The 11,882-nt window shown below is 44.7% G+C and overlaps 1 protein-coding gene across 1 annotated transcript; it reads left to right on the top strand.

Moving 5' to 3' along the window:
- The first annotated feature begins 4,296 nt into the window (after nucleotides 1-4,296).
- On the top strand, nucleotides 4,297-8,731 carry C4H4orf48 (chromosome 4 C4orf48 homolog). The gene is made up of 3 exons (XM_056848913.1): nucleotides 4,297-4,417; nucleotides 7,234-7,322; nucleotides 8,650-8,731. The coding sequence occupies exons 1-3, from the start codon at nucleotides 4,297-4,299 to the stop codon at nucleotides 8,719-8,721; spliced, it is 282 nt and encodes a 93-aa protein (XP_056704891.1). The 3' UTR covers nucleotides 8,722-8,731.
- The last annotated feature ends 3,151 nt before the right edge of the window (nucleotides 8,732-11,882 follow it).

Genomic DNA, 11,882 nt, shown 5'->3' with positions numbered 1-11,882 from the left:
GAGGCCGGGAGGCGGGCGACGGAATGACGCCAAAAATGGCGGCGCCCGAGGGGGGGAGTTTTTCCGTACAAGGAAATGGCGCGCCGGAAGTGGGACGCGGCCCCTCCCTCGGCCGAAGGGGACGCTTCTTTGCGAGGCTCGGAAGTGGGGGCGGGGGTGGCAGTGTGGCGAGGGCCCAGCTGCGCCTGCGCGGCGCTCTCCCAAGGAGGGAATAGGGGGTTGCCAACCTCCAGGTTACTCCCTATTACTATGTATGGGTGTGAAAGCTGGACAGTGAAGAAAGTTGATAGGAAGAAAATAGATTCCTTTGAAATGTGGTGTTGCAGGAGAGTGTGACGGATCCCGTGGACTGCCAAAAAAACAAACTAGTGGGTTATAGATCAAATTAAGCCTGAACTGACCCTAGATGCTAAAATGACTAAACTGAGGCTGTCGTATTTTGGTCACGTCATGAGACGACAAGAGTCGCTGGAAAAGACAATAACGCTAGGAAAAGTGGAGGGCAGCAGGAAAAGAGGATCTCTCCAACAAGAGATGGACGGACTCAATAAAGGAAGCCGCAGCCCTCAGTTTCCAAGACCTGAGCGAGGCTGTCAAGGAGAGGACGTTTTGGAGGACTTTGATTCATGGGGTCGCCATGAGTCAGAAGCGACTTGACGGCATTTCACACACACACACACAACCTCCAGGTGATCAAAACGAGAAAATTTGTGCTGCCAATGGGCAGTATTGCAAATTTATCAGCACATAGGACCGAAAACAAGTGCTTTTCAGTGTCGTTGTAGTCTGAAAGCATATCACGTCTAAACTTGCAATCAAATCAGACGTTTATTGGCATAAAAATAAATAAATACATATTGAGGTTAAAAGGAGGTTTTACAATTTTGAACAAGTCTCTTCCTTAGATCATATACAAGGTTTAAATTTTTTGAAAATAAGTCCCAAGAAGCTAGCAACCCCTGCAGTAACCTGAGGATAGCTCACAGTGGGTAGCCGGGTTAGTCTGTCTGCAGTAGTAGAAAAGGGCAAGAGTCCGGTAGCGCCTTAAAGACTAACAAAAATATTTTCTGGTAGGGTATGAGCTTTTGTGAGCCACAGCTCATACCCTATCAGAAAATATTTTTGTTAGTCTTTAAGGTGCTACTGGACTCTTGCCCTTTTCTACTACTGAGGATAGCTGTCATTTAAAAGAAATCTAACTAGCTCCTTATCAGTGCCACCAGGGCAATCTTTCAAAAGGGGTTCAATGATCTGTGCCCGTAAGGGTGAGCCATGCTCACAGTGTAGCAATACATGGGCCACGGTTTCGACTTGTCCAGAGGCACAGGAACATAGCCTCTACAATTGCTCGTGCATTCTGTGATGCTAGTTGCTCATGCACAGTTATCAAACATACAATGTTTTGCATACATGAAATTCAATATTCCATCAAAACAGATATCGCACCGTTTGATTTTGTCTGTAGCAGTCACATGAAGTTACGCAGCCATCCGCTAAGCGACAGAGAGGCACGCTCCTGGTAAAGCAGAGAAGAGCACCTGTTCAACCGGCATAATGAATTTCCAAGATTGATGAAGCAGCAAAGCAAAATGGGACAATACCGGAAGCCCATCTCTGTTTAAACGTTGGATTCCATTGTCATTGTGATTGCTACAGACAAAATAAGCTGCTTCACTCTCAACCAATTTTTTTTTATTATTATTATTATAGCAGTACAATGTATACAGATTAAAAACACTAAAATGGGTTCTTACCGTCAACACACACATAATAAAATGTATAGTAAATGAAAAAGCGGAGTGGAAAACCCATTTATAGTACAGTGGCAGTTTTGAACTTACTTTCAAGGCAAATTATATCTCACTGTCCTTCCTAACTATATCAAAACCTCGGAGGTTTGGAGCGGCGGACTCTGATCTGGAGAACCGGGTTCAATTCCCCACTCCTACACATGAGCGGCAGAGGCTAATCTGGTGAACTGGGCTTGTTTCCCCGCTCCTACACATGAAGCCAGCTGGGCTGGTCACAGCTCTCTCAGCCCCACCTACCTCACAGAATGTCTGTTGTGGGGAGGGGAAGGGAAGGTGATTGTAACCCGGTTTGATTCTTCCTTAAGTGGTAGAGAAAGTTGGCAGATAAAAACCAACTCTTCTTCTTCTTGTCATCTCCTTTAAAGGCAGGCTAAAAAACTCAAAGGCACATAAGGTGTTTTTGGGACCTAAGTACGTGTAAAGGCCAAAACAAAAGTTTTAGATGTTGCAATTAATTCCATACATGAAACAACTAAATATGAGCAGCTGAATTTAAAAAATATATACAAATATATTACTATCACATTTGTTTGCACGCTAGGCACGTTTGTTAAAACACTCGAGGGGTTTTTGGAACAGAGAAAGTTGGGCTCAGTGGTAAATTGTGCGGTCATCCAGTAATTATTTGGCCGGGGGTGGTGGTAGAAAGCCCCTGCACACAATACATTATATAACGTAACACCGGGAATCTCAACCAGTTCTTTTGCTAAACCATCTCCATCCGCTGTGTAAAAAAATATATCCTGAATTTGGCCAGTTAAGGGGCTTTTGAATGCTATTGTGGCAAGGAAATGCCGCCAAGCTGGCAAAGATATGGCCTGGTGGAAAGCCACTGCAAGGGAAGCGAACCCTGGCACGGATTCCAGCAGGGTGCGGATTCCCTCTTCAAGCAGCATCATTCACAAGGAAGCAGGGAAGCCATGCCCATTGTTCTCTGGCTCTCTCCTCTAGCGGAGCGCCTCTGCGTGTTGCCATGGCAGATTCTCTTCCAAAAAGGACCAGGGGAGCCCAGCGCACATGCTCAGAAGCGCAGCTGCACAGGTTCCATTAGCTGTCTGCAGCGGCCATTCAAAGAGACCGTCGCAAAGGCGAGCCAGAGATCAGGTACTTCTCTTTTTTAAACATCTTATTTCGTTGGGGACATTTTTTTTACCAAGCTGTGCGGGGAGGCCGGGCTCTGCTTAACTGACAGTCATCGCTGGATGCTGGATGACGTTTTGCAGATAGCTATTGCCTACTGTGCAAATATATATATATATAGCTTCCTTGGGGAAACGCAGAGGACATTTGCTTCGCTGGGTCTAGGGGAAGGGGTCCCTTTCATTGGAAAGCACAAAGAGTTCTCTGAAGTACCGACATGCATCAGAGGAGAGGTCCTGCTTTCGCAAAGACTTCACTGTCAGAACCCAAATGTCATATGCCAACATTGCGCTGATGGTTTAGAAAGAGGTATCCTTAGCGAAAATGACGTGTGTCATAAAGGGGAACGGCGTGAAATCAATGAACGCGATGTCTCGGTTTGAAGCTGTTTATTCCGGGGCAGCAAAATGGGTGTTCCGACTCAGTTCTTCTGCAAATTAGGATCAGCAATGCAGCCGTCTGCGGATGAAATATTTGAGCGCAGCATAGTTGGTTCAGGTAACAGATAAAGATGAGCTACCTGTGTGCCCGGTGGGTTAACTGTGGAGGTTTTAATTTGCTTTCTAAACGTGAAACGTGGAAATCCCTGGGTTTATTCAATTGCCCTTCTTATATAATATCTTTGATTCATTCGCTATGGGAAAGATGTTGAGCTTCCTCAAAGCGCTGTTTCAAGATTTACAACTTTTATGACCACGTATTCTGTCTTTCTGTTCTGTAGGGTTGCTGTGGTGGACATTTGCACTTGAAGAACAGTCTTCTTAACACCTTTTTTATTAAAAATGATCAGCAGATAATGCAACTATAGGCTTGTTACATCACATATCTGAACCTTACTTAAACATACATTACAAACCACAACCTCTAACCCTCTGTCCTAACTTCTATGACCCCACCACAAATTTCTAGGTCATGAATGGATAATTTAAACTGCCATCCATTCTTTCCCAATCTCTAAATGAACATATGACTTATGTAGAGGAGTGGGGAAACCAACCTGGTTCACCAGATTAGAGTCTGCCGCTCACGTGGAGGAGTGGGGAATCAAACCTGGTTCTCGAGATTAGAGTCCACCGCTCTCAACCACTACACTACGCTGGCTTAAAGGGACAGGGCATTTTTCTGCAGGCCTGTCGGCAACCCTAACAGAGACAGAGGTGAGGGCTCAGGTAAAATATGTGAGCTGGTCAGGAATTTTGACCTGTCACAGAGATAAAAAGGTGGTCTTCCTGACTTGTCACCCATCCAGATAAAATGCTTTCAATGCTTTCAAGTGTTGCTATTGCCTATCCTCTCTGAATTCCCATTTTTCCCCCCAATGAAGGAGGAAGACTGAACTAACAAGATGGTGAAGACTCGCCTTAGCAGAGGGGTCATTTTAGTGCCTTTAATTCTGGTCGTCGGGCTTATTTCCGCAAAGCCGGCTACGGGTGAAGAAGAATCCGGAACAACAATCCCTGCTGAAAGTGCGTACCTTCGTTTTATCTGGCATTTCAGGCCAACGGACAGAGAACCTAAAAGTTGAGCTGCAAATTTATGCAAAATACTGATACTGTTTATTATACCGTGTACGCCCAATTAAAAACACTAGGCCCCAAAATTAGGCTGGTCAATTAAAAGATCAATCAATTAATCTCTAAAAAGATTATTGCTGATTTACAAACATGGTTGATGATCATAAATATATGTAAATGAACAATAGACAACCAAACGCGTTTCGGCCTATGGGGCCTTCTTCAGTGGTCATATACGTTTCCATATTTTAGAAAGGCATCCTGAAATACCTATAAAGGTATGCTGAAAAGTAATTGTCTTCTATTATTGGTGTAAAGCCTGGAACATTCACCATTTAAATTGGCTCACACTGAGGTCTTGTAATGTATTTCCTATTTCGCCAGGATCATAGAATCATAGAGTTGGAAGGGACCACCAGGGTCATCTAGTCCAACCCCCTGCACAATGCAGGAATTTCACAACTACCTTCCCCACACACCCGCAGCGACCCCTACTCCATGCCCAGAAGATGGCCAAGATGCCCTCCCTCTCATGATCTGCCTAAGGTCATAGAATCAGCATTGCTGACAGATGGCCATCTAGCCTCTGCTTCAAAACCTCCTGGGAAGGAGAGCCCACCACCTCCCGAGGAAGCCTGTTCCACTGAGGAACCACTCTGTTAGAAGATTCTTCCTGATGTCTAGATGGAAACTCTTTTGATTTCATTTCAACCCGTTGGTTCTGGTCCGACCTTCTGGGGCAACAGAAAACAACTCGGCACCCTCCTCTACATGACAGCCCTTCAAGTACTTGAAGATGGTTATCATATCCCCTCTCAGACTTCTCCTCATCAGGCTAAACATACCCAGCTCCTTCAACCTTTCCTCATAGGACTTGGTCTCCAGATGTGTCTATCATCCATCAATGATCAAGCATATTGGCCATTGACTGATGATATACACACCCTGATGAAATATAGAAGACAGTTATCTTTTTTAGAGTCTTTTAATTGATCAGCCTAAATTTGGGGCCTGGTGTTTTTAATTGGGCATACACTATATAATAAAACAATATCAGTATTTTGTATAAATTTGCAGCTCAACTTTTAGGTTCTCTGTCGGTCTTGCTAAGGTTGAGTTCCTCCCCCACTTTTTGTTAATCCCATTATTTCAGGCCAGTGGCCATTTCACAAATTACTTGGAGAGAAACTCTGCTCTGTTGTGTGTGTGTGTATAAAGTGCTGTCAAGTCGCAACTGACTTTTGGCAACCCCTCATGGGGTTTTGAAGGCAAGAGATATTCAGAGATGGTTTGCCATTGCTTGCCTCTGCGTAGCAACCCTGGACTTCCTTGGTGTTCCCCCATCTGAGTATAGGGTTGCCAGCCTCCAGGAACTTAAATAAATAGACCTACACTGAAAAAGTTCAGCAAAATTTTGGTTTTGGTCATATAAAAATAATTACTCAGTTTCAACTTCTTAGAATTGTTCATTTATTTAACAAATTGATTATTTAGAGCCACGCGCTGCCGCCTTTCATAACCTCCAGGAACTAGCTGGAGATCTCCTGCTATTACAACTGATCTCCAGCCGATAGAGATCAGTCCACCTGGAGAAAACGGCCGCTTTGGCCATTGGACTCTATGGCATTGAAGTCCCTCCCCTCCCTGAACCCCGCCCTCCTCAGGCTCCGCCCCAAAAAACTCCAATTATTTCCCAACCTGGAGCTGGCAACCCTATCCGAGTACTAACTATGTCTAGAGTTTTGGGAGGGGAAGAACAAGTTCTCTTGGTCAACTGTCTCTACCCCTTTGTAAACCACTTTCATGCCCCCCCTTAGCCGTCTCTTTTCTAAACCAAAACTCTTTTCTTAAGCCTCACAGCATTTGGTAACTGTATAGGAAAGGGACTGAATGGTCTAGAACATTTGCGCAGTTGGTGTCTGTGAGAGACCGAGGAAGGACGGGAAGAAACAGATCTCCGGGGAACGCTGCGCTCGGCCATCTGGAAGCGCCAAGACTGTGTGCCTTCTCCAGACAAACTTGAGCATTTGGAGAATTTCATCTGTGGTCACAGGGACTATAAAATGAAAGTTGAAACGGTCATGATTCTGAAAAGGTCACTCGATTTGTGGTGCAGTCCCAATTGAGTGGACAGATAGTCCTGTTTTGATAGTGGATATTTTGGGTGGATGCCTAGGGTTGCCAATCTCCAGGTGGTGGCTGGAGATCTCCTGCTATTACAACTGATCTCCAGCCGATAGAGATCAGTTCACCTGGAGAAAACGGCCGCTTTGGCTATTGGACTCTATGGCATTGAAGTCCCTCCCCTCCGTGAACCCCGCCCTCCCCAGGCTCCGCCCCCAAACCTCCAGCCAGTGGCAAAAAGTAGGGTTGCCAGGTCCCTCTTTGCCACTGAAGGGAGGTTTTTGGGGCGGAGCCTGTGGAGGGTGGGTTTTGGGGAGGGGAGGGACTTCACTGCCATAGAGTCCAATTGCCAAAGCGGCCATTTTCTCCAGGTGAACTGATCTCTATTGGCTGGGGATCAGTTGTAAGAGCAGGAGATCTCTAGGACCTGGACGTTGGCAACCCTAGCAAAGAGGGACCTGGAAACTCTTATTCTACCCTCCCGTCCTCAAACCTGGCCCTCCTCAGGCTCCAACACCCAACGTCTCTAGGAATTTCCCAACCCAGAGCTGGCAACTCAGTCATTGTTTCATTAATTGAAGGCTTATAGATTCCTTATAGATTTCATGCTATTTTACCAGTGTCTCTCCTAAACTCCTCCCTAGGTCGTCCATGTGTTGACTGCCATGCATTTGAATTCATGCAAAGAGCCCTGCAAGATTTAAAGAAGACAGCATATAATTTAGATACACGGGTAAGATTTTTTATCTTAACAGTGTTAGGGTGGTATTTAAAAAACAATTGGGTAAAATTACCTCTCTCCTAGATAGGGTTGCCAACCTCCAGGTGGTGGCTGGAGATCTCCTGCTATTACAACTGATCTCCAGGCAACAGAGATCAGTTCACCTGGAGAAAATTGCCAGGTATTTCCCAACCTGGAGCTGGCAACCTTACTCCTAGAATGAGCAAATAGCAAAGGGGGCAGTTTTTTCTGTGTCCCTTTGAGCTCCCTTCTCCAACCCCCACCGTCACCCTTGACTTGCTCTCTTGCAGTACTGCTGCCTGTTTCTACGTGTGTGTGTGTGTGTGTGTTTGTCTTTGTTCCTGCCTGCAAATCCATGCACCCTCTGCTCTGTGCTCCCAACTTTCCCTCTTCCTCATACGCTTCCAGCTCCAGAACGACAAAACATTTTAAAAGCTGGTTTGGAATTTGAAATTAGAATAAAAACTGAGCAAGCGAGGAGGGTCATTTATGTATGGGAGTTTTACCTGAGGTTCGTTGCTGGCTGGACCTACATTTTCCAGCTGGGAATTTCTCCACAGGCAGCCTCCAAGCTCAAATCAAGCCCCGCCCCTTTAAATGCTGCTTTGTAAATGGGTTACTTGTAGTGCTTACTGAGAGAGAAGATTCCCCCCCCCCAAAAAAACCCAATTGCCGCATAAAAAATGCATTTTAAGAACAAAAAACAAAAAACTGAGCAATCTGAAAGGAAGGGGGTGGGGAGATATCCAAGCCTCGGATTTAAAAAGCCTTTCTTTTGCTCAGAAAAAGCTCAGAGGAAGAAGGAAGCGTTTGAATCCCTGCCTCTTTACACACTGCTTTGTGACTGGCTGTGAGAGAAAGCATCTTCCTGTGGCCCGTACTTTGCCTTCTGCATGGAGATTTCAGCCAGGCTGAGCTCAAGGGAGCGGGAAAAGTTGGGTTAACAGAGGAATGGGAAGACCTGGACATTGCAAGGGCTGGCAGCGAGGTCATTTGTTGTGGGGAGAAGGGAAGGTGATTGTAAGCCGATTTGATTCTGCCTTAAGTGGCCGAGAAAGTTGGCATATAAAAACCAACTCTTCTTCTTCTTCTTCTTCTTCCTCTTCCTCTTCTTTTTCTTCCAACTGTTTTTCAGGATATAACGGTATATTTTAAGGAACTTAAACAAAAGAAGCATTAACAAAATCTCTAGCTACTTTTCTCAAACTTCACAATGCAAGCCAGAAACACCTTTGACAAACTTGGGGTGGGGTGTATGAACTAATTAGAGGAAGCCGTTCCCCCTAACAACAGCCTTTTCCCTCCCCTCTCCACGCAGACGGAAACCTTGCTTTTCAAAGTGGAGAAGAGAACTCTGTGTGACTGTTTAGCTGCGAACGCCTTGAACTGAACGCCGGGGGGGAGGGTGTCCCCCCCCCAGGAGCCGTCCACCCTCCGGTTTCGAAACGCCGCCATTCATGCAGACCAGAGTTGTGAAATTACCTGCCCCGAGCACATCAGCTGCTGGACACTCGTGAAACTAGGCGGTGGGGGGGGGGTTGGGCGCGAGGTTGCTGTGTGTCTGCCTCCTGATGGCTTGTACAAATCTGTTTTTTCCCCCATATTACTTGTTAGCATGAGCGCCGAGGTATTTTCACAGGGAAGGCAAAGAGCCCAGTGGGACGGAGTTATGATTTGTTGTACAATAAATTCAAATCATATTTTGGGATGCTCTGCTTTTTTTAACTTCACATTTTTCTCTGGGAGGGGGGGCAGGCGCACCGATGCTCAAAACACCTCCATCAGCATCCGCACTTCATTTCTTCAGCAACTATAGAAATAATAGCTAGATCCAAATTCGGTAGCACCTTATAGATTTTTTAAAATGAAACTTTTTTATTATTTCAAACATAACAACACACACACATGACATTATACTATACTACTTCATAATCATATGCGTGGCATGTGCGTGGCATATGTATGGTGTAGTGGTTAAGAGCGGTGGTTTGGAGTGGTGGACTCTGATCTGGAGAACTGGGTTCAAATCCCCACTCCTGCACATGAGTGGCGGAGGCTAATCTGGTAAACTGGATTTGTTTCCCCACAACTACACATGAAGCCAGCTGGGTGACCTTGGGCTACTCACAGCTCTCTCAGCCCCACCTACCTCACAGGGTGTCTGTTGTGGGGAGGGGAGGGGACGGTGATTGTAAGCCAGTTTGAGTCTCCGTTAAGTGGTAGAGAAAGTTGGCTTATAAAAACCAACTCTTCTTCTTCTTCTTCCCAAACCTAACCAAAACAATATCTTTCTTTGCATCCCTACAAGCAAAAGTACTGCATTCTGTAATACCATATCCCCCCCTCATACAAAATTATCCATGCAACATTTCATTTTTAATACTTTGAATTATGCCAGGTACTATATCAACTGCTATAGGTAGCACCTTAGAGACGAACAGGGTTTTCGGGGTACAAGCTTTCGAGAGCTTACGGAGGTTTGACTCTGGAAAGTTTGTACAATTCTTATCGCAACCAATGGATTACTCCAATCTTAATCAAATTACCTGCTGCCGTAACAAAAGATAAAACAGTCCCCTTTTATCTGGCGGATAGAGATCCAAAAACAACATTGCCGGTGGCCAAATACATGAACACATGAAGCTGCCTTCTACTGAATCGGACCCTTGGTCCATCAAAGTCAGTATGGTCTACTCAGACCGGCAGGGTCTCAGGCGGAGGTTTTTCATGTCACCTATTTGCCTAGTCCCTTTAACTGGAGATGCCGGGGATCGAACCTGGAGCTTTCTGCATGCCAAGCAGAGGCTCTACCACTGAGCCACAGCCCCTTTCTTTTTTTTGAAAATTTTATTGTTTTTTATAATATAAATTTTCCATGTTAACAAACAGCAATAAAAGTAATATAGAAAATTGTCATAAGTAATGTTGTTATACTTATTTAAGTACTTAATAAAATAAAAAAACAAAGGAAAATTTGTTGACTTCCCCATCACCTCCGTCCGCCTCTTAATAAAGTATTCTATCCCATCGTGATATGGTCTGATCTTAATTACTCTTATATCTCAGTTAAATTTCAATCACAATATTCTGTTAATATAATTAATTACACTTCTTTATATTAGCAATGTCATCTAGATCAGATTAAAAGGTACTCTTCCATTTTTCCCAGTCCTAGTTCATATTCACAATATTTCATCCAAGCCTCCCATTCCCCCATAAATTGAACATTGTCCTTTTGGTTTAAAGTAGCTGTAAGTTTTGCCATTTCCACCAGTTCAAACATTTTCATAATCCAGTCTTCTTTCCCAGGAGTGTCTGCCCCTTTCCATTTTGCTGCATAGAGCAATCTTGCAGCTGTTGTCGCATAGATCAAAAAAGTCCTTTGTATTAACAAGTCCTCAGGTATCATGCTTAATAGCATAATTTCTGGTGTTTTGGGTATATTTTTTTGTACTATTAGTCTTAATTCATTATAAATCATATCCCAAAAATCCTTAGCTTTGTCACAAGTCCACCACATATGATAAAAAGAACCAACTTCTTTATTACATTTCCAACATTTAGGGGATGTCACTTTATAAATCCTTGCAATCTTCTTAGGTGTTAAATGCCATCTATACATCATTTTATATATATTTTCTCGAATTGACTGCGCATTTATTCCTTTCAGGTCTTTCACCCATAATCTTTCCCATTTATTTAAAGCAATATCATGTCCCACAGTTTGAGCCCAGTTAATCATTGTTGGTTTAATTATTTCCTGCTCACAATAAATTGTTAAAAGAAGATTATACATTTTAGAAATCAGTTGAGTGTTATGAGCCACAGCCCCTTTCCACCATCTTTTCCTTAAAGAAATGAAGGCTCCCCATCTACTGCTCAAGACCTTTGGGTCAAGGGAGCTTGAAGGAAAGGCAAGCGAGGCAAGGAAAGCTTGTACCCTAAAAATCTTGTTGGTTTCTAAGGACATTTATGCACGGCTGTTTCCTTGTGCTCACCACCCCCCCCCCCGACTACTTCGGGGCTTTGCTTTGATTATGCTTGCCTTTTCTGACTATCAGAGTTCACCTCACTCCCCCCGCGCTTTCTGGAGATTTTCTGGAATTATGTTTAGCCAGAATCCAGTAAACGCAGGGAAAACACACGGGAATTCGTGGGGAGAGTGAGATGACTTCTGATGGTGGGAAACATAAGAACATAAGAAAGGCCCTGCTGGATCAGATCCAGGCCCATCAAGTCCAGCAGTCTGCTCACACAGCGGCCAACCAGGGGCCTCCAGGAAGCCCACAAACAAGACGACTGCAGCAGCATTATCCTGCCTGGGTCCCAAAGCACCTACCGTAATATAATAGGCCTGCTCCTCTGATCCTGGAGAGATTAGGGATGCATCATAAGAACATAAGAAAGGCCCTGCTGGATCAGACAAAAGCCCATTAAGTCCAGCAGTCTGTTCACACAGCGGTCAACCAGGGGCCTCCAGGAAGCCCACAAACAAGACGACTGCAGCAGCATTATCCTGCCTGTGTTCCGCAGCACCTGATATAACAGGCA

This window comes from Euleptes europaea, chromosome 4 (genome assembly GCF_029931775.1).
Source record: "Euleptes europaea isolate rEulEur1 chromosome 4, rEulEur1.hap1, whole genome shotgun sequence".
In the NCBI taxonomy this organism is placed as follows: domain Eukaryota; kingdom Metazoa; phylum Chordata; class Lepidosauria; order Squamata; family Sphaerodactylidae; genus Euleptes; species Euleptes europaea.
The sequence above is the reverse complement of the archived record's forward strand: the minus strand, read 5'-3'. Positions and strand labels throughout refer to the sequence as shown.

Bases quoted from the DNA above. Each gene is read 5' to 3' on its own strand.
- C4H4orf48 (XM_056848913.1), top strand. From the start codon at position 4,297: ATGGTGAAGACTCGCCTTAGCAGAGGGGTCATTTTAGTGCCTTTAATT. The intron at 4,418-7,233 runs GTGCGTACCTTC...ACTCCTCCCTAG, and splicing joins AACAACAATCCCTGCTGAAA to GTCGTCCATGTGTTGACTGC. The intron at 7,323-8,649 runs GTAAGATTTTTT...CTCTCCACGCAG, and splicing joins CATATAATTTAGATACACGG to ACGGAAACCTTGCTTTTCAA.